The sequence below is a fragment of the Thunnus maccoyii genome, chromosome 14, assembly GCF_910596095.1.
Source record: "Thunnus maccoyii chromosome 14, fThuMac1.1, whole genome shotgun sequence".
NCBI lineage: Eukaryota > Metazoa > Chordata > Actinopteri > Scombriformes > Scombridae > Thunnus > Thunnus maccoyii.
Genome location: NC_056546.1, coordinates 2,477,458 through 2,500,541, shown reverse-complemented (window position 1 = coordinate 2,500,541; position 23,084 = coordinate 2,477,458). Strand labels below are relative to the sequence as shown.

Below are 23,084 nucleotides of genomic sequence, written 5' to 3'. Positions count from 1 at the left end.
CTTTCATCAGTCATATTTCTCAATTTAGTGTTCAGTTACAGTGTGGCTCACTGTTGCCATCATCACTGTGGATCAACAAATAAAAAAACAACAGTTTTCATCATCAGGATTCTCACTTGAGCTTGAAGACGTGTTTCTTCTTCTTGTAGTCCAGCGCCACTTCACAGACGGCATCCTTCAAGCTGATGGGAATCTCGCTGTGGTAGGGAATACCCTGACTGGCGCTCTTCTGGTCCTTATAGAAACCCATCTCCTGCTGATTAATCACACAGTACACATTGTGCCACGACCTGCGGGGACACAACAAGTCAGATGCTGTCAGAAAAAACCTAATGAGTAATTTAACACCAAACAGAACAACATCATTTCAACTCATCAGGCAAGAGAAAAGACCTTGAATGTGTTTAAGTGAACTGTGTTGCCAACTGGTTAAAGGAAAATTGTATTTCCCATAAATGTGGCCATTGTGGCTCTATGCGTCCTGCTAACTTTGTGGAACTACGTTAAAGAAATTCTGTAAAGATTTGGTCATTTTATCCTTGCAATTTGGAAACTTGCAGGCATGAACCATTTTATTTATCTACTGAGTTACTATTTCTCCAACAGGAACAGACACGGAGCTATCCACCGCCTCACACGTAAACAGACCAACTTGGCAACAAAAATGGCTGCTACAGACGGCTAGTTCCTGTGTTTACTTACATTCAGACTCAGAAACAAACTTTTAATAATATCACATTTATTTGAAACGCTATCGGAGTCTCAGCAGCTTGCCCTGATATGTCCTTTTGTGCGATTAACGTCTTTTTCTGCGTTTGCCCGAATGAATCTCTGGAACGGAGCTGGAGAGAACAAAGTTAGCACGACACATAGAGCCACAATGGCCACATTTATGGGAAATACATCAGGTTGAAATAAAGCGGAATTTCCCTTTAAGTTGCATGACACATAAACACAACGTCTGTGGTTCGATTATCCTTCACTCTTTCCGTCATCTCTCTATTGTCGCTATAATAAAAGGTGTAAAAATGGCCATAAAATGATATTTAAAACAATGTTATGGACACTTCTTGCAGGTATTCTGTTTTCATACCTGCTAGAAGCCTTCTTGTTGTGGCCCTCCCACTCATGTTTGCGGTGCAGGAAGCCCTCCAGCTGGGACGTTGGAGCCTCCTGCTGGGTTTTGGCCGGCAGGGTTGCGGCCTGGCTGGCTTTGCCCTTGCGAGAAGCGCCAGGAGACCCTGCAGGGCTGGGCTCCGAAACCCCGTTCACCACCTCGCCTCCATCCACGTTGTCCTGGAAACAGAAGAGAGAGAGAGAGAGACGAGTCAGAGGAGAGCTGTGGATGAACGCAGCGCTCTCACATATACTCTTTTAAAAAAAAAAAACTTTCTCTCTCAGACACACAGAAGCTGAAAATCAGTTATCATAGCTGCAGCATGCAGAGCAGAGCAGAATCACAGGCTGTGTAGACACCTTCAGGTTCTTCAAACAAATTTACTCAATAAAAAAGGAACCTTGATGAACAGATTTTGGTGTTTTTAGGGTCTAATGCCGAGAAGTGACGTCTCACCTAACCAAAAGAAAGACTATTTACTGAAACAAAGACTCATTTCCCAAACCATATTAACATTACAACCTCACTGCTATAGTCTGGCAATGTTTCCTTTAAGTTCTTTTTAAACCCCTGTAGTCATCACACAGTAGCAGGATTGAAAAAAATATGTCTTTAAATTCAGAAAGGTGCATTTTACTCACTTGGCACAGCAGCAGTAACTTCATTAATTATTTTAATATTCTGACAGCAACATGATCTTTGATCTAATGGTTTCTCTTTAACAGTATTATGATTTGTAACACAGCAGCCGTACTGAGGGATTCAAGTGTTTTCATTTCAAGTCCAGGTAAAAGAAAAAATCACTGACGTCAAAGAAAAAGTTATAAAAGTTGTAAAGGCGACTATGAAGTTTTGAATTAAATTACAAGTCTCTCAAAGCAAATGCAAGCTATTTAAAAGGAAACAAATGTTCAGCAAAGTGCAACCACACTCATACCAGCTACATCAGCCTTTTTTATGCATCTTTAAGCTGTTTTTTTTTTTTTTTTTAGCATTTTAATAGCATCAGCTCAGCTCTGGATTCCAGTACTGATTAGAAAAACCTCTGCATTGTATATTAACAGCAACAATAGCAAACACAATCTGATCATGCACTGATTACGATTTTAGGACATGCATAATAAATCACAACAACATAACATAACAAACACACATCATGATGGACAGTGTGAATAACAGAGAAGGAGAGGAGAAGCCAGCAGAAGGAGAAAAACACAATAAAATCTCAAACAATTATCCACAAAATTGCTTGGAACTCATTACTGGGCGTCATTATTGGGAAGGGGAGAATGCGATTGGCCTAGTATCAAAACAGATTTTATTTTTCCACACCACACCCACTCCAACTGGATGCTTATTACCCTGTTACTGAGCTCTTCAAGGGCTGGATGAATGGTGGAGGCTCTTTTTGACAACAGTTCAGAGGCTGGACCAATCCTGGGAGCTTTAACGGAAGAACTGCAAGAGCTGGACCAATCCTGGGACCTTTTGTTTAGAGCTTGGTGAGTTGGAGCTTTTATTGGAAGCCTTAAGGCCTCAACTAATCCTGAGAACTTTTACCTACAGCTTGGTAAAGGTTGGACCAATTTGATTTTTTTTAGTGTAAACTTGTCAAGCACTAGACATGTTCATAGAGGTTACAGGTTGTTCAGGAACTGGGAACTCTTACTGAAAGACAGTCAAACTCTTGACCAGTTCTAGTAATGCTGAATACTTTTATTGAAATACTGCGTAGGACATTCACTGAATGACTACTGGAAATAAGTATTGGTAAAATACTGAAAATTATTCTGCAACTTTTTGTAAAATACTGACAATACCTCTAAAACTAAATATAAATTGATAAAATACTAAAAATATATCTAAGAGTGTTGGTAAAATACTGAAAATTTCTCTGCAACTTTTTGTAAAATACTGAAAAATTCTCTACAACTTTTTGTAAAATACTGAAAAATTCTCTACAACTTTTTGTAAAATACTGACAATACCTCTAAAACTAAATATAAATTGATAAAATACTAAAAATATATCTAAGAGTATTGGTAAAATACTGAAAATATCTCTAAATCTACTGGTAAAATTATTAAAGTCTCTCTAGGTAAAATACTGAAAATATCTCTGAAAATACTGATAAAATAATGAAAATAACTAAAAGTATAGGTAAGATATTAAAATATATCTAAAAATATTGGTGAAATAATGAAAATCTCAATTTTTTTTTTGGTAATGAAAATATTAATTTACCCAACCAACAATTATTTGGTAGACTCATGTTCTACTGTAAAGACAAAGAAAATGGCGAGTTATGCAAGTGAGTTTATGGCTATCAAATAATTATTTGAATTATCCTTTCATTTGTTAATCAATTAAACTACTATGCAAACCAAATAATAATCCACAGAAATGTGTTTGTAATAAAGTAAAGCCCCAGGATGAAAATGGGTGAAGCACATGAGATGAAGAAATATAGCATTGACAGAAAATTCAACTGAAATGCTAATGATGGTGACAGCATGCAACAAAAACAACACCAACACTGTATATAGAGACATGTGACACATCTACATGGATAACACATGGACAGACAAACCAGAATGGGCCGAGTGCACTGATTGGTTCTGACAGGGTTTATTGGGGAATGTGTGTTAGTCTGGGAATGAGCTGGATGGACATGCAACAGAAACCATGAAGAGAAATAAAGAAATTATAACAATAAACCATGAAAACAACAGAGACTGATAACAATGAAGATATAAAACAGTGTCAAAGTGACACAAGATCATAACTGAATAAATGTAATGAGAGATGGGGATGTAAAACTGAAGGATGGAGTAGATCAACACACACACACACACACATACACTGGGACATATCTTAATGTTTTACATGACGCTGTGGAATTATTTTGAATATGGATTAATTCATGTAACCATGGTCAATATGTACAATGATTATATGTAAGAACAGCACTGCTGTTAGACAAAAAAGGTAATAACTTTGAAATAATAACTAATTTTCTGTTATGAGAAAAAATTGTCAAATTTCCGATAGATAGATAGATAGATAGATAGATAGATAGATAGATAAACGGACATTTATTTACTGATTTTCTTTTACTTGGTTTTTACTCAGTGGTAGTGTTTGACAATATAAGTATAGAGAAAATGTGAGAGTGAAGATGCAGAATGGGAATTTGTGAGAGAATTAAAAATGTAAAATGTGCATAACATATAGATTAATGTTCATTTCTCCTACTAAATTACAGTTATATTTATTTTGGTACCATTTATCTAGTGAGTGGGTTTTAAAAGTGTTGCATACAGCTCTTTACTTCTTTTTATTATACAGAAATAAAGACAGAAATCATCTTAAGAAATAAATGATGATCTTCTAGATCTACTTAATTTTTTGCAGCTTTTATACAATTTTCATAAATTGTTAATTGTGAAAAGAAATCATCCATTTGTCACATACATGCAGTGCTGTTAAATGGAATGGTATTTTACATAGAGTGTAGCTGTATGTGTGATAAAGAACACATGATGGTTCACATACTGCACTCTATGAGGAACGATATGAAGATGGTGGATATGGGCTGTGGGATGTAGATACACCTGGGGCAGGTAGGTATGAGTTTTTTTTTTTTTTTTTTCAATTAATTGAAAGTAACTTTCACCCAATAGCGGTCTAGAGAAAGTAATGTCTCCCTAAAAACTATATAAAGTCGTACTTTATATGTTTGTATGAACATGAAATATGTAACATACTGTATGTAAAATCTGTGATAGATTAACATTTTGATCAGTTTACATATTGGCAATGTGAAGTGTGAATGATCAAGCTTAACTTTAAGCAGCTGAAATCTTTTATTTTAAGACAATAACAATAAGACAATATATCAGAGTTTGACCTCGATGTATTTTGGAGGACATACTACATTATTACTGTAGTATACTGTTTACTATTATTATAATAGTATACTCTTGTATACTATTATTAGTTTTTGATAGATTTGTTATGACTGACAAATGCCTGCTTTATATTTGCTGTTATTTTCTGTTTATCTTTATTACCGTATATATCAATATGCTGATGATGCCATGATTTACATTAGGGAATAAATATCTATAAAAATTCTACAAATGCAAAACAGATTTGTAAATCACAGTTTGTGGTTTTTATAACCAGATGTGATGGCTGCACTGAAGAATATGTATATTTTGTGGTAGTCCTCTCAGGTGTTCATATTCCACAGGGTGAGTTTATAAAGGATGACGTAAACTAGCAGAACCATTAACAGCTGAGGGGAGAGGATGGCAGGAGTGTTGAGCTGAGGGGAGACAGAGGGAAGAAGGAGGGAGGAAAAGAAAAAATGAGGGGAGGAATGGATAAAAACAATGGTGTGGCCAGTTTTGTGTATGTATGTATGTATGTGTGTTTTGGGGTCCCACACATCACTTATGCAGTCACACTCTCACACCAAATGAGGAATCATACAGTACGTTTGGTCTCTAAATGTCTAAAAATGGCTAAATTTAAATGTCTAAATCATTAACATGACTGATTTTCTGCTACTTTGGTCATTTTACACAGAGCACCATTTCGTAGCACGATTAAAATTCTGTACTGTGGTTTATCAGGTCAAATGTCTATTTCTAATTTCTTTCACTGAACTAATTAAGTACAAAAATGAATGTTAGGAAACATTTGAACATTTGCTGAATTTGATTAGAAATATATATTATTTTTGCCCTTTTCACACCAAGCATTGTCCAACTTAACTAGCTAAACTACCTTCCCGTGGTAAATAGATCCTGACAAAAATCTGAAAAAGTCTCTCCTTCAGCTGTACTAGTTATGAACCAGGAACATAATGAAACTGAATTAAACTCTGCGTCCACCTGGATCTTTTTGCTCAGTGTTCTCTTCTTTTCCTCCTCTTTTTCCATGGGAGGGAATCTTAAAACATGTTTTAGCAAGCACCAAATTAAAACAAAAATTGATACACAATTAGAAAAATGTCTCCCAATGGAAAAAACTGAATAAAAGCAGCTCTGTCACCAAAGCTGAGTGCTGAAACCAGAGCTTAAAGTTGCTTTAAAGGCACCCTGTGAAGTTTTCTTCACAATTTATGTTTATGGTTTTCAGCCAAAATGCACTGTGTGTTCACGAGGCCTTATAAACGTGTTAAATGTATTTCGTTCCACATAAAATATTTGCATAGCCGATTTTTAAATTATTGGAAACCTACATTGTTCATTGTTTACATCCATGTCTAACAAACATGGGAAGGGAAGAAGAAGTTTCTTGGCGTGTTACCACCACTACTGTCGATCAGTGGAATAGCCTGAAACTGGCTGCAGGAAAGTGTATTGCGTTGCTGTACCTACATGTACTCCACAGGGTTCCTTAAAGCTGCAGTCCCTTTAATGGCCACTGGAAGCTGCCGCTAAAACTTTAGATTTTGAAATGAATAGGAAAACTGCCAACTTATTTCCCAAAAAAACATTAAATAAAATAAGTTAGAAAGTACTGACTTCTCATTTGTGTCCTGAAATATCCCTCCGACAACACAGAAATTCATGTGTTCATGAATTTTTAAAGTTTGATCTAAGCAGCGACCATAACTGGTTGGCCACAAAAACACTGATTAACACGGTAACAGAGGATCCAGGTGGGCGTGAAAAAACCCTCAATTAATTAATTCAGCAGAGCTGCAGCTTAAAAGGTGCAACGCGTAGAATTTCAATTCAAAATGTTCCTATGAAATTACAGTAATGACAGTATGTTGATATAATAACTATAAACAAACGAGGCAACGGTGAAGCTGACTGATCCTATAAACCTCACTATTAGTGTTTATGTTTCTCCAAATTAAGACAGCAAATCCCATCAGCCCCTTTGCTTCTAACTAACGGTGTCATTTTGTTTGAGATAAAATACGTATTTCTCCATAAACAAAAAAAAAGTTGTCAATGATATACTGATACACCTTTAAAGTTTAACTCATTGCACTTACAAAAAAAAAACTAGTGAGTAGGGAGAAGGAGCAAACAATAAATGCTGAAGACAAGTGAAAAATACAGGAAGTCTGTATCACAGAGGTGTGTAAGGAGGACGGATACAACACACCGCGTTAACAACAGTGATATTTATGAATCAGGTCAAAGGTTAGTGTTCATGTGTGTTCTGTGATGTTTCCTGTTTCTGTGTGCATGTGGTTTGGAGTGTGTGTGGTTATATTTCAGTATCCTGGATGTACACACATCTTTAGCATATATATGTGTGTGTGTGTGTGTGTGTGTCAGGGTGCGGCGGTGGTCCTGCGGCTCTGCAGGGTGCTGCTGTATTTCTGGTAGGCAGGCGAGCGGTAACTAACCCTGGGAGACTCCTGGTCGGACGGCAGCCCGTTCTGAGACGCCGGCTCACCCTCCCTGCAAACACACAAAGTACAAGAAATACACAAAGAGTTACACACACTTCATGTAAACACACAGTGGCTGCAAATGATGACTGCTCTCATTATTGACTTATGCATAATTTCTGTGTTTTGTCGTTTTTTGTGTAAATACCTGAAGTGACATATTTTTTATTTATACATTTAGGTGTAACAATGATGAACCTTTTTCTAGTAAAGCCATTTCCCTTTTTTTCTGTGTTTTGTTTTCACTTTCACTAGAATGTGAAAATTCTGCAGTGACGGTAAAGTTGCCTTGAAAGTCAAAACGCTGCTTACGAGAAACAATAGAGGAAGTACTACTCGTGTCTGACAGTACTGAAACCCAAAGAAGGTGCTTCTAATGCAAGGGAACAATTCTGTGCACGGAAACATGGAGTCAGTCAACCCAAAAATTAGAAGCCTGCGGCTTTGTTGAAGTACAATACATTAAAAAACCTTTTGTTGACATGGCTATATAACTAAAAATAAGAACAGGTTATTACCCTGAGGGTCACATTCAATTATGTGCCTTGATATTTTTGGGAGATTCAGTTACCATCTTGCGGATTTAAATTACACATTTTTTTCTATCCGATGTCAAAAATACCCAGAGGGCTCAAAGGATTACAACAGCAGCTCTTTTCATATGAGAAACTGGTAAAATGTTTGATAAATGTACATGAATAACCAATGACACAATCTGTTATCTAGATAGATAGAACCCGACTAACCGTTTCTTTCTGAAACACACAGTTATTTATAGGCAGACAGTTGGATTCATTGCACAAATGGATACACATATTTATAACACCGATGTCCCTGGATAGTCAAAAATAAAAAAAAGGCAACACACACAAACAAACACTCACTTGTTCTGTGCTGCATCTTCAGCCGGCTGAGCCTCAGTGGGCGGGGGTTGTCTCCTCTTCTCTTCTTCCTCTTGCCTTCTTCTCACTTCCAATAACTCCATCTGGATACACAAACACAAAGTTTTCTTTTTTAAACCTGATTCTTTATCCGGTCAGAATATCTCTTTTCTAGTGTGTGTGACGGCGTTCGTGTGTCTCACCGTGGTCAGCCTCTCCAGCGCAGCGAAGCGTTCCTCCCAGGTGGCGGCCGACTTCTCAAAGGCCTCGTGGCGTTTGATGAGTTTCTCCACCTCGTCAACGCTCTGCCCCATCTCCCTGCTGGACAGGTAGGGCTCCTGACCCAGCAGCCACGCCTCGGCCACACCCGCGTCCCGGGAGAACTGGTGCACCTCCAAAACTGAACACATGTAGACACGTTAAAACCAGATTTATTCAAGCTAATTCACTCGCTGACTAATTGACAAAACTCACGGACTCTTACCCAGTCTAAGCCACTCCCATCTGTCCTCCCACTTGTCAATCATGTCTTTCCTCTTGTCCGTCAACTGTAACAACTTTTCTTTAATCTGAGGCAGGAAAACATTGTAAGAGATGGTTAATATGTGAAAGAAGCTCATCCCGAATGTGGTGTGGACGTTCAAAAAAGACAGCAGGGGTACAAAACATCATGAGTATCTTCCTGAAATTAAGCAAGACCCTTTAATTTACATGTTAGTTTGAAAGGTGATGTCACAGTGTACTGACCAGTGTTAACTGATTTAGTCAAATATATTAGCTTCAGTCAAATTTCAGTCATTTGATTTGGGCTTTGTAGCCTAGTTTTTGTCAAACTTTTAAATTTTTTATGTCTTCTAAGCATTTTGAGTCTAAAGGAGAAGCTGTCATCATTAATCCTGGAACTGACAGGAAAGATATCCGACTGAAAGTAACGTTAGCTTGATAATGTTACGTTAGCTTAGCTTCTTATAAAGGTGGCCGTGCTGCCTGCATGTTTTCACATGTTTTCTCAGTAGACTGTAACAGCTCAACAGCTCAAACAGCTGTCAAATGCTACAAAACTCAAAGTGATGACTTCGGGAAGCCAAACCAACCTGGAATTACACCAATTAGACCAATGTGACAACTAAATCCAATACTAAATGCTGCTAATTTCTGACTGAAAATCTGGAGATGAAAAGACTGTCATCATTAATCCTGGAACTGACTCATTACTTCTGGTAGCAACAGGAAAGATAGAGTAACGTTAGCTTGATAACAAGCGTCAGTTCTCAGTGGATTGTAGATGAATTTAGTCCATAAATCTGCAACGTCAGATATTACTGACAGACACAGAACGTTAATAAGTGATGTGTTGAACTAGAGGAAGTTGTCTCCACCTCCTCTGAAGCGTAGTGCTTCCTGGCCAGCAGGGTTTTGCCCAGCTCGATACAGGATGTGAAGCTATCGTTGCGGGCATCGATCTCCGCCTTGATGCCCTGGTGGTTGTTCATCAGCAGCTCCACGGACGACACGTCCCTGAAAACAAGCATCAAACACATTACAAAAACATATTAATAACTTAACTTTGGTTTGAAGTGAAGTAAGAGAGGGCATAAATCATTTTTAGCAAAGCAGTTGTAAAAGCCGGAGATTAAGAGGGGTAAAGAGGTGTGTCCTGTGTGTGTGTGCTCGTTCACCTAAGCAGCTTAACAACATCAGAACATTACAAAACACCCGACTCATCAGGGATAAAGTGACAAGAGGTGGGAGAGATAAAGTGAAAATGTGGCTGAAAGCTCCCACACACACACACACCGTGGCTTCTCCTGGGCCTCGATCAGGCGGATGACGTCCTCCATCCACAGCATCAGGTCGCGCACCATGCTGAAGAAGCGGAACTTGTCTCCGGTGTCGACCAGCTTCACCCGGCGGCCCTCCACCGCCTCCAGGAGGTTCTTCCAGGCTTCCAGGACCTGATAGAGAGACAAGACGACACATAGAAGAGTTCAGCAGGCCGCTCTAACAACCCCATAAATAAAGACTTTCGTTTCATTTTCTCAACAGAGAGTCAGGGCTGCGTGATACTGAGGTTTCACTACATATATCCTGGTCGCCTAAAAAGAGAAGAGAATTGATGGGAATTGTTTGTTAACAGAAAGCATTTTGAAAAAGGAAAGAAGCTCCTGAAGCTCAGCAAATCAGCAAAATATGTTACAATCAAAGAAAAAAAAAACAATATTTCTGACAAACACTATTCCTTATTGAAGGATATCATCATTTAGTGTTTATTCGATTGCAAACACATAAATTCTATTGTAAATCTAGTGCAATATGAAGCAGAATCGATCGCTGGTGATCGCCGCACAATGCAGGATGTAAATATGTTTTTAACTTCCAGTATAGACTGGGAAGACAGCTGGAAACTGTCTGTCTTAACCACAGATCTCACAACATTTTAGTGTTTTCGAATTGCATTTACATTGATAATTGTTTTGTCCTCAAAATTTTAGAGGAATGATCAAACAGATCTCAGTTTTGTGATGTGGTATAGTGTCAAAATCAGATTACATTACCCAGGAGAGTCCTGAGGTTCAATGTTCAGTAACGTTGTGGAGATTTTTAAAGAAATATTTGAAATACAGAATGGGGAAAAACACTTTGCCTCTCCCACAACTCTATGGGGATAGAAATATTCTCTCTTATTCTTATTAACAGCCATTTTAGCCATGTAGCTCCATCCATCCCCAGTTATATTTCATTAGTTTAAAGGTATTGCTGCTAGAAGGTGCTGGCCACTTTAGTGTTTCATTGAGGGAATGGAGAGTTGAAGGAAGTTTCTGCTGATACAGTATAAACCAGGCTGTAAACACTGAGCTAGCTAAAGCTGATAGTTGTGTTTGTTGATTAACTCAGTTTGTTCTCAGAAAAGAGAAAACTCTGATCAGGTAGATCTGAGTTGGAGCTAAAGAGTGTTAACGTTAATATGCTTCTAGCTAAGTGAGCTAGTGAGCGTTGATAACCAGACGGAGATGATTAGTTGCACAGATGCTACAGTTAGCTAGCTACAAGCTACAAGCTACAAGCTACTTTCTAAACAGTCGATCAATCAGTCAGATTGTTCGGTGATTAATTGACCAGCTCCAAATCAGTAACAAAAAAGTAATGGACAAGTGATGGACAAGTCTTCTTAGCCACTATTGCACAATTGCAAAAGACCTCCAATATGGCCGCCAGATAGTCATATTGATCTGAAATCCCTCCACAGATCCAAACACGACTATACTGTGATCTTTGGATTAACATGAATTCTGATTGAGTGCATCTTTTGAGGGAAACACTGCTCATTGTGTCTGCTGTGGCTGTAAAATATTAGCTTTAGCTAACTTAAAGCACTCAGTGCTGAATACTAACAAGATGTTAAAGTTTTAAAACTCTCCTGTACATGAACAGAGCCTCATTCACTCTGAAAACAGAGACAGAAGCCAAAGCTGCACTTTGTGTAATCATATTAAACTAAAACGAACCGTCTGAGATGATACAGATACTCTGTTAAATGAAATTCTTTACTTTGACATAAATCCATGCAGACATTTATTTGCACACTCAAGCAATACTGAATGTCACTTAAGGTCAGCTGGGACTGGCGACCCACATCGCTGCAACACAACACAAGGAAAAAAAAAAAAAAAGATTTTCTGTTTTCCAGCCACAAGAAGCAACACAGGTCAAAGGTTCACAAGCAAAGCTGCGTGCCAAGCGCTTAAAATGTTATTTTCTGATGAGAGTCGGTGGAGGCTTTAACATGAGGGTCTGAAATATGTTTCAGCTGAGATTGTCTTCAGAACGAACGTCGAAAAAAAAAAAAAAACCTTCTCCAAACTCCAAACATAGATTTATGTGAGTTTCACAAAATATTTTCACTCCCGTCTTATTACATTCACATTTTCTCAGTAATATTTTCAACATCTGACACTGAGACATTATTCACAAAGCTACTGGAAACTGCAGACGACTGCAAGCGGCAATATTCTGGCGGCTAACAAGCAACTACATTTCAGCAGATGCTAACAAAAACCTTTGACTGCACCATTGTGTGCAGAAAAGAAATAATAAAAAATAATGCATCTTAAATTGATTTGACAAGAATTAGACTTTTCTAAATGTTTAGTTTTTATTCTCATGGACAGACCAGACCCAAACTGTATTTGCAAACTACTAGAGGCGTTTGTTTTAACCTCCTCGGAGGGCCAGGCGGGTGGAGTTTACTGCTACATGTAATTATTGTATTTCAGTCAGAGTTTGAATTTAGTTTTTGTTGACCTATATGCAAAAATCCACCCACAAAGCCTTCCAAGTAAGATAAAAACAAACCCTAAAAGTATTTGCAAATCACCAGGTCTGTGACTAACACTAGGCCAGAACTAAACTGCATGAATATGACTAAAATGCCACTAAGATTAATCAACATTTTAGTCGGAGGATTAAAAAGAAAGTCTAAAACTGCAGCCAAAATGAACACTGATGCAAAGCCAATGTTTTTGGTAAACAGAGTCTCACCTCTCCCTTTCTCTTCTGGGTGGACAGGGGAGGATATGCAGGGAAATGGACATACAGGGGAATGGTCAAAACACAAACGCCATCAAAAAACACTCAGACGCTCATCATTTATCAACAGTCCACTCTGGTTTGACAGGAGGAAGAAAGAAGCTTGTCGGCATGTTTTAGGGTTTTTTTTATTGTTTTATTTTATTGTTCACCGACATCTCAGCTGGCATCACTATTTAATATTTATAAGAATAAAGACAGATGTGAGGTTTGAGAACATTTCAGTCCATTAAAGGAATAGTTCAACATTTTCTAGAGTACTCTTAATAGCTGTTTTTTCTCAGAGTAAGATGAGAAGATGTGTCAAACTGAGTTTAGTTATATTTGACTCTTCTCATCTCACTCTCGGAGAGAAATAAAGCCAATAAGATGTGTTGTACTGTGATGCTGAACTTTTTCTTTAACGTGACAGATTATGAGAAGAAATCTAAGGATATGACCTCTAAACACAAGAAACCGTTTCAGATAGAGGTCACACGTGTTCATATATATATATATATAAATCCCTTACAGAAAAAAAGGGCAGGAAAGGAACTCTCATTCTGGCTCAACATCATTCTTCACAATTCTATTTACTTTCTCCAAAAACAGTGTATGATATATAAGTTAAGTTATATAAGTTTTTCTGGCACTGAATCAAGTCCTTTATTATTGAGAGATATTGAGTCCGACCTGATACTTGTATTAACATATAAGGAGAAGATATAAAATGTTAATTTAATATGTTGACACATGAAATAACAGCTGCAGCGTCCCAATACTGAAGGTCCTGATTCAAAACTGTTTAACCTTAAACTACTGATAAATAACTGGACAACGTGACTCCTGAAGTTGATCCTCTAGATCAGGGGCGTCAAACTCATTTATCACTGAGGGCCACATCAGCAAAGGGCCAGATGTAACTTTTAAATGTAACTAAATGTAATGTAAAATAAATCCTTAATGTTAAATAACTCTGAATGTATTACTTATTCAAGTTACAAATATTATATATATATAGTTGCATAGATGTAAAAATATATGTTTGCTTGTTGCTTTGTAATTATAACATAAATCTTTTTAATTTGTCAGGTTATGAAACCCACATTACTCCATCAATCAACAATCAAACTATCCAAGAGAATAAAGAAAAATAACATCAAACACAAGTTATTATTATTATTAATAACTTGTTGCTAATTATTATTATTATTAACACACTGCATTGTTTTTGGTTGTGCTTCTGCGATCACAGTTTGCCTTTTAGTTCTTTGACAATTTGTTGTTTTTCTTGGAGGCTATTTTTTGGCAGACGTAGCTCCGTGTTTAGTGTCAAAAAGCTGACGTAGATCGTTCTCTTTGACCACAGACGCCGCCTCATAACACAAAAGACGTACCGGTTTTTCTCCTTAAAGCACAAACATGTTTTCTCCTTCCCGTCTTCCCCTCTTCCGTCTGCATCAGTTTTTCTCTTTCTGGACATTTTGGGCTCATTATTTATATTTCTCAATTCCACTTGTTGGGAAAATCGCATTGATGTGGATACATTGCAGTCTAGTGGCGGGATACCGTCACTTCGTGGGCAACATAATCGGCATGCATTGTGGGAAATGTAGTTTTCGGTCAATGCCCGCTTTTGCCTTGAGTTTGACACATATCCTCTAGAGAGAAGACGTCTCACTCTGTTGGAGTTGTTGAAACTACAGAAAGACCGACAGAGTGGAGCTTCCTCCTTCACTACGTCTCATTTTGTCATCAAGTTACTCACAGAATTAATTAGTGACAGCTGATATGAGCCGCCGCCCAACACATTTGTCATTTTAACCACTGAGCTAAACACGAGGAGCTGCTGGCTGAAGCCTTTCTACTCTGCTACTCTTTGCCAAAGAGAAAGAGACAGTTAGAGTTTAGTGAATCCTTTAAAATAAACCCAGATCAGCCTAGAAGATTAGGAGGGAAACTGTCCTTCAACCACAAGACCTGGGTTTCCTCAGGGGGGGGATCAATAAGGTGGCATGTTACTGAGTCCCTTTATCATGGTGTTTCCTGTATTTTGACCATGCCCTGTAAGATTTTATAAAGTGTTTATAATCTACAGCTGATCGTTTTTTGGTAAAAATTTTCAACCTCCTCGAGATGATCTTCCAGCTGTATAAATGAGATAAACTGTGTGGCCCTGACAGAAGCTGGTGTTAGTGTTAATGATGTTAATAAACCAGCGCAAGCTTATTATAAATCCGATTCAACATGCTTCTCTCTGGGGGGGGACTGACTACATTTGACCACGTCTGAATTTTACTGCTTTATTTTGCAAACAAGATCCTTTGAGAGGCAGAAGAACAGAGCAAAGTTAGTGCAGCAGCAGTGCAGCATGCATGAGGAACAGACCGGGTCCAGTTCACTTTGAATTCAACCAGTAAGAGAACTGGGTTTTCTACCACATTTATATGTAAGAAAGATACAAAAAGTCTTTCATATCAGCCGATAGAGTTCAAAACTCAGGCATCAAATTAAAATATTTACCAGATTTTGTCAGATTTACTGCCTGAATATCAAAGTAAACTGAACCCAGTCCTGCTGTGGTTTATGAGCTCACCTCTCCCTCTCTCTTCTGGATGTCGTCAGCTTTATCTCCAGCGTACGCAGACTGCAGACGAACCGCGTCGTCCTGAAGCTGCCGCACCTGAAAGACAAGGAGGAAAAAGATTTAGGTTAAAAATACACTGAGCAGCTAAAAACAGGAGTAGACTGATCAGTTGAAAGCCTCTAATTTTAACGGCGTACCTGTGTGCCCAGAGCCTGGATGTCGTGCTCGAAGGTGGTGTGCATCCTCTGCAGGGTCTCCACCGTGTTCTGGTCTCGGCCCAGCTCCTCGGGAAGCTTCTTATGTTTATCCAGGATGCGGTTGAGGATCTCCTTGGCGTCGTGGTAGAACTTGTGGAGCTCGTAGGAGGCGGCAAGGATCTGCGTCCGGGTGTCGATGAGCTCCAGCAGGTCGGCCCAGGCTTCGTTCAGGCCGTCCTTCCACTCGGCGATGGTGGCGGCGTCGCCGTGGCCTGTGTTGATCAGCTCGTCCGCCTGGCGGTTCACGGCGTCCACGCGCTCCTGGCCGATGTTCCCGGTGTCACGGGCGAATTCTCTGAAACGCTCCTGCAGCATCTAAAGAGACAGAAAACAGACTTCAGGTTGCAGTTACACACGATAACTGCGAGTGAAACATGAGGCGTGAAACGTGTCCCGTCAGACGTATGTCGGCGATAATAAAACACGTGTGTTCTACTAACGGTGACGTGCTCGTAGTCCTGTCCCAGCTCGTGAGATCCGGCCACCACCTCCCTCTCGGCGATCCACTGCTCCAGGTCATCCACCTCCCTGTTGAGCTGGAAGAGGCGGAAACGCTCGTCCAGCTTCCCCCGACGCTCCTCCGACAGATCCTTCAGCCCGGCGTACAGCTTATCCACCTGCGACTGACGCATCCCGATACGCTCGCTGCAGGAAGACGAGAGGGGGAGGAAACAGGGAAATGTTTTGTTTCCTGCTTGATTTCTTCTCGCTTCTTTCACTCATTTACACTTCCTTTCCTTCACTTATGAATTATTCTGCTAGTTTTTCTACCTCTTTTTTTCAGCTTCCCTCCTTTCCTTTATTACACCTTTTTCTACCTTCCTGCACAAATTTAAAAAATTAAACCTGTAAATATGAATTGCTACCTGTCGGGGTGTCCGGCAGCCACCAGGCCTCGGCTGGTGCTGGACAGCTGGTGAACGGTGTCGGCGTAATCCTCCACCGCCTGCTCCAAGATCTGATGCTTCTTCAACATGGCCACTGAACTCTGCTCGTCCTGACAGACGGAAAAGAGAGAAAGGAAAAGAGCTTCAATGTGAGAGTTTTAACTGTTTTAATTACGATTATTACACAAAATCTTTCCTGAGATCTCTTCAAATTGCAAAACTACAACACAAATTAAAAAACTTCTGGTCTGAGATCTTTCTGCAATGCTTCATAGCACATATACCTTTACTAGTTTGTCTTTAAAATGTCATTTAAATTTCATGTAACTGTACGTCTTTTTTCAATTAAACACATTTGAAACAGAGAAAGAAGAGAAACAGAGTGGAAGAAGGACAGAAAAATATAAGTGCAGAGATAAAAATTAGTGTTTGAGTAAGAAATGGCAGAGAAACTGCTCCTTTCACATAATGACTGTAGTCACAGTTTCATTTTCAGGACAAGTTTCTGAAAAATGTCCAATCGAAACACAAAATTAAACAAACTTAAAGGAAACAGATCAGTTTAGTTAAACCTGACAACATATCAATGAAACACAGCAGTGAAATGTTCTCTCAGTAACTAAAGTAAATAAAGTATTTAAAGGTTTTTCTTATACAAGCTGATTGAGAGAGACAGACGATATGAGGCTGTAAAAGGATGAAATCAGATCCGACAGATAAACAGAGAGTTTAATCAGAGTATTAAATGTGTACTGACCAGCGGAGACGCACGTAGAAACAGCAGACGACACAGTTTAACAATCAAGACTAAGAGAAGCACCACAAACTGAGGAACTGACAGATTAACTAAACCCAAAGAGAGTCAAAGAGAAACAGGAAGAAGGTATAACAGTGACGGATGTTCATGTTGATATAATAACTTTTAAAAGCTCTCGAGTCTGAAGGAGAAGAAATCTGGTGATTTTCTATGTTTATATGTCTTATTCCTCTGTGCCGTTGTTGTCCAAAAACTATTAAAAACACGTCAATGAGTCACTGGGTGACATGTTCCTTCATCACCATGAACACACACACTGTAGTTTATTTTGACTCAGTCCCACACACACACATCGTCCTGCTGCCAGAAACACTCACTAGAGCAAAAAATGTGGATTCATACGCCGCTGAAAATAGTCCCCGACACATGCAAGCTGTCTGAGGAAATTCCTGAACCTTTTTTAAACACATAACTATTTATTTGTGAGGTGTTTTTAAAGATTTATGTCCTCAGTAGGAACCAATGGGCTTAAAGCTGAGTGCTACAGACAGAAAGGAGGGATGCACGATATTGGATTTTTTGCCAATATCCAATATGCCGATATGTCCAACTCATTGTGGCCGATGCCGATATATGAGCATATTTTTTTCCAGCTGGCTGAGGAGACTATTATGCATGCAAGCATACATTGTACTAAATATGATCAAGAAAGACAATATATGAAGGAAGAACTCAGGAAGACTGGAGTTCAGGAGCTCAGCATTAAAACTTTAATGAACCTGCCAAGTGGGAGCAGCAGTAGAGTTTTCATGAGTTTATTAGACAGACAGGATTAATGTGTAGGATTTAATCTCTGGTCCACACTCCGGAGCAGAAGGTGGCGGTAATGCACCTAATACGCTGGTTGCCAACCGCCGTTATAAACCAAAAAGATTTTTTTTTCCAAACAGAGTGGTACATCCTGTCAGCCGAGGTGTTTCCTATCTGTGCAGTCGATCATAGCAGCTCCTCCACGGACTGTTTCTCCCTAACGGTCCTGGTCCTTCCTCCGCAGGCTAAACTTCACTCAGCTGCCCGTCAGACCAGCTGCTTCTTCCCACTTTAACCTGAATAACAAACCGGGGCTCGGTGCTCCGGTTGGATCCACACGGAGAGCCGGGGCTAACGTTAGCTGAGAGGCTAGCTGGCTAGCCTACGGTCATGCTGCTGCTAACTCTCCGCAGGTAAAAGTGGGAGGAAGCACCGGGACCGTCAGGGTGAAACAGTCCGTGGAGGGAAGCACAGTCAGGCGGCGGAGGAGATGGCGACAAATCGGCCTCTTATAATCGGAAAATGTTCATTTTGGGCCGATGCTGATATTTCATTTTAGAGCTCATATCGGCCGATACCGATGATGTTCCGATAATATCGTGCATCCCTAAACAAAAGTGTTGGTTTTGGTCTTTTCATGAGATTTTTTGACAACAAGAAAAATATTGAACAATGCCCAACGTTAGCTTGCCAGCTTGCTCACGCTACATCGTGACAGACCTGAATTACAAGCAGCCGAGTAGGAAAAAATGTCGCCATGGAGACATCAGAAAATTCAGAAAAAAGCATCCATGATTCACCTCCTGATCTGTCCACTTGCCTCACCCTCATCCTAACCCGTGACCTCTGACCTTACCTTGGCTTTCTCCTCTGACATCATGTAGAGCTCCTGTTCGCTCATCCAGGCTTCGGCCTCGGCGGCGTCGAAGTAGTACTGCTGGGCCTCGTGGGCCTCGCTGAGGCGGGAGTGACGATTCTCCGTCTCCTTCTTGATCTGTTCCCATAGCGACTGGAGCTCGGCGAGCCGCTGGCGAATCAGCTCGGCCGTCGGGCTGTCCTCCCTCAGAACGTGCTGGCTGCGCTCGAAGATGTCGTCGTAGCGCGGTTGATGTCCCTGGATCTCCTTCTGCAAGGTCTGAGAGGGTCAAAGGTCACAGAGAGGGTTAGGGAAGGATGAGGAAGACACAAAACTGCACGTTTTACTTTTAAAAAACAACTATTCTAACTTTTTGCTCATGATTATGGTTTGATCATCAGTACTTTCTTTACTTCCTGCCTTCATCTGTGCTGCTATATTTTTACTTCCTGTCATAAATCCTATTTATCCCTCCTGTTTCAAATAAAACTTTATTATCTAGAGGAGAAAATTAATTTGTTTCCTTCCTCCCATCCTCTAATCTTCTCCACATATTGAGCTTTATATTGAGATTTTATTAAATATCTTTTTTTTTATATATTTGATTGTGAGACTACAGCTGAGAGTGAAGAGACACAGAAGACATGGAAGAGAAGATCAACCTGATTTAATTAACTGGAGATGGATGGATGGAATTTGTCAAGATAATCCAAATACTTTACAGTCAGTACACAGTTCTGTCCAGGTACAGGTGTGTGTGTGTGTACCTGGTTCTTCTTGATGAGCAGCTGTACAGTCTGCAGGTTGTGTCCGTGGTCGGTCGATGTAGCCAGAGGCATCCTCTCCTCAACCCAGAGCTGGAGACAAACACACACACACACATATTCACACATTATAACATTTATTCCTGGTGCAGTTTGGATATAAACACTGAGACTCAATCACTCAGCTTTGTACTGTAACCACCGTTACTCATAATCTTGGCGCCGCTGCTGCTGCTGCTGCTGCTGTTTCTGCAGCTGCTGCTGATATGAACACTGTGACCCATTTTTACATCTCTGCTGCTTCTAATGAGAATGAATTTTACACCACTGCTAAACTACAACCAGTAACACTGTAGCTAGTAGTACTGGTAATGCTACTAGCACTGTGTGTGGAGACTCTCAGTCATCCTGGTCTTGGTATATCGACAGTACTACTATTACTATTATACTGCTATACTATTACGACTGCTGGTGCTAATGGTGCTACTGTTGCTATCACAACTACTAATGATACTACTACTACTACTGCATGTTTTAGCTTAGCTTCTGTTGCTACAATTGCTACAATTGCTACTAATACTAACACTGTGGTAACTGTGGCTGCAGTTACTATGACTACTCACTTTCACTGCTGCCAACTATCACAACTACTACTAACTACTACTTATACCTACCACCATCACTACTACTACTACTACTACTACTACTACAACTACTACTACAACTACTACTAGTACTATGACAACTACTACAAAATATCACCACCTCCTCTTCTAATACCAGTTCCTTTTTCAGCCCGATTCTTTTAAAGGTTATTTTATGTGAGAATATGCAGATGATCTGCATGTTTATATTTCAGTTTTCTTAGTTTATCTGTGTCTCAAGTCGTCAGTCAGTAGAATAAACTTCTTGTATCAGTAGTAGTGGTATTTCAGAGGTCATTCGGACGCTCTACTTACGATCTCGTCCTCCACGTCCCTGTTGAACTGGTGGATCTCGCGGGAGGCCATGAGATTGTCTCGTCTCTTCTTCAGTGGTTCCTGGAGGGACTGGAACCTCTTCTCCACGCTGATCCTCTGGCCGTCCACCTCCTCGGAGCCTTTGCCCTCCTGGCTGAGGGCCTGCGACTGGCCCTGCAGCTCCTCCACCTCCTTCTGACGCACCTCCACCTGGCTCTCCAGGATCTGCAGGAGGACAGTAAAGTAATTAGAAGGTATAAATACAAACAAAATATACATATCTACGATGAATAAAATAAATACTAATAACAGAATATGAGTGAAATTGAGCCTAAAAATAAATTCTCAACCTTAGAAACAGAAGTGTTACAACATAAAACAATTAATTCATTAATAATTGATAACTTTCAGCCATATCTCGAGTTACATAATAAGAAAAGAGATGAGAAACCTCCGTCTGCTGAGGAAGACCGTGATACGCAGTTGAAAGCTCCTGAAAAAACTAACTCAAGTTCACCTTGAGTTCAGATTTTTTTTTTTTTTTGGGTGTAAAAGAGTAAAAATAAAGAAAAAAAATGTTTTGATGAGAAGCAAATAAAGAGCAAAATGTCCTCAGATGTATAAAATCATAATAATAAAGAAAAAAACAACAAAATCAATGACAATAACAATTAATTATAAATAAAAAAAATAAATATATTAAAAAAAATTAACTGTAACAAGAGTCACATGTTTGGTCCATACAACTAAAACTATAAATAAATAAATAATAAGAACAGGTACCAAAACAAAACAATCCTTTAGAGGCCTTGTCTTTTCCTCGGCGCAGTTAAAATCTGTTTGCTTTTTCTAAAACAAACCCAAATATATCTTTAAAAAAAAAAAAAGCAACACCACCTGATATGTAAACTGAAAAAGATCTGAAATCAAAATGAAAATGACGATCATCTCCAGCAGCCAGTCAGCTTGAAAACCGTCTCAAACAACATCAGAGAAGAAGAGAAAAACAGCAAAAAAAAAAAAAAAAAAAAAAGCAGGTGGAGTCTGGATTAAAATCAGAGCTGAAAGACGAGAGAGAGAGAGAGCAAGAAAAAAACAGAGAGAAGAAGAGGAGGAGAGGATTTGTTTCTCCCAGCTCTCTCTCTCTCTCTCTCTCTCTCTCCCTGTTTAACAGATCAAACACTCAGTTAATGATCTGCCTCTAACACTTCATCACACTGTCTCTCTCTCACACACACACACACACACACATTCACACACACACACACACACACACGCACGCTCAGAGGAAATTACAGCACGTATCTGACGAGAAGACAGATGATAAGAGAACCGGAGCTGCTCTAATACACTGAAAATACCAACATCATCCTTCAGACGGCATCACACTCTGTCACTGTTACTGGTGGAAACACACACACACACACACACACACGCTCAGACAGCGCTGACTCGTAACACTTCAAATGAAAGATTACATAACCGCTGTGTGAGTGGGGAGTGTGTGTGTGTGTGTGTGTGTGCGTACTGAGGATGGTTAGACGACTCACTCTCCTTGAAACAAGAGAAATGATTAAATCGGTTCCCTCCAGGAATTTGGGAACAGTAGTTGCAGCAGCAGCAGCATCGTTCTTGGGATGAAAAGAACTAACACTAGTTCATCCATTAATTTTTAAATTGTCAAACCAAATTGAACAAATCCTTGTTTTTATCTATATAAAAGACCCGAGAATAAATCATCAAGCCTTTAAAAAGCCTAAAGTAGAGCGAGTGTGTTTTTGGATTTTTGAATGTATAAGCAGCTCGTCCTGTTTTTAACATCTAAAACATATTTACAAGATTTAAAGGAGGAGTTCACAATTTTTCAAGTGTCCATATGAACAGTGGACACCTCTGGAAGTTCTTCTGGGAAATGGCAGAAGAGGTTTTTATCATTACTTTATTATTATTATTATTATTATTATTATCATTGGTAGTTTACTCGACAGTTAAATCCAAACTTCTCTGTGTTTGTTCTCCTGATCAGACTTCAGTGAAACTTTATGCTTTGCTCTACTGCTGCACTTTAATGACCTGTTAGAACCTTAAAGGACAGATTCACAATTTTTTAAGTGTCTTAAACCAGCAGTCAGGTGTCCATATGAACAGTGAAAGAGGTTTTTCCTCGCTGTAATCATTCCTCCTGTTCATACTGGATATTAAAAGATCCTTCAAATGTG

General features: G+C 39.4%; 2 protein-coding genes across 4 annotated transcripts in view; one reads left to right on the top strand and one right to left on the bottom strand.

Moving 5' to 3' along the window:
* LOC121911227 (G-protein coupled receptor 4-like) overlaps nucleotides 1–23,084 on the top strand; it is a 723,099-nt gene that overhangs the window by 133,684 nt on the left and 566,331 nt on the right. The window lies entirely within an intron of this gene.
* The window catches only part of LOC121911171 (spectrin beta chain, non-erythrocytic 1), a 132,887-nt gene that overhangs the window by 2,667 nt on the left and 107,136 nt on the right, over nucleotides 1–23,084 (bottom strand). For all 3 annotated transcript variants that reach the window (XM_042432405.1, XM_042432404.1, XM_042432406.1), the window contains 15 exons: nucleotides 20,866–21,090; nucleotides 19,910–19,999; nucleotides 19,143–19,421; nucleotides 16,699–16,829; nucleotides 16,273–16,477; nucleotides 15,773–16,147; nucleotides 15,585–15,671; nucleotides 10,220–10,377; nucleotides 9,802–9,940; nucleotides 8,907–8,991; nucleotides 8,626–8,822; nucleotides 8,426–8,526; nucleotides 7,497–7,551; nucleotides 1,094–1,296; nucleotides 117–290 (listed from right to left, as the gene is read on the bottom strand). In XM_042432405.1, coding sequence (XP_042288339.1) covers nucleotides 117–290; nucleotides 1,094–1,296; nucleotides 7,497–7,551; nucleotides 8,426–8,526; nucleotides 8,626–8,822; nucleotides 8,907–8,991; nucleotides 9,802–9,940; nucleotides 10,220–10,377; nucleotides 15,585–15,671; nucleotides 15,773–16,147; nucleotides 16,273–16,477; nucleotides 16,699–16,829; nucleotides 19,143–19,421; nucleotides 19,910–19,999; nucleotides 20,866–21,090 — 2,504 coding nt within the window. The remainder of the gene's footprint in view (nucleotides 1–116; nucleotides 291–1,093; nucleotides 1,297–7,496; nucleotides 7,552–8,425; nucleotides 8,527–8,625; nucleotides 8,823–8,906; nucleotides 8,992–9,801; nucleotides 9,941–10,219; nucleotides 10,378–15,584; nucleotides 15,672–15,772; nucleotides 16,148–16,272; nucleotides 16,478–16,698; nucleotides 16,830–19,142; nucleotides 19,422–19,909; nucleotides 20,000–20,865; nucleotides 21,091–23,084) is intronic.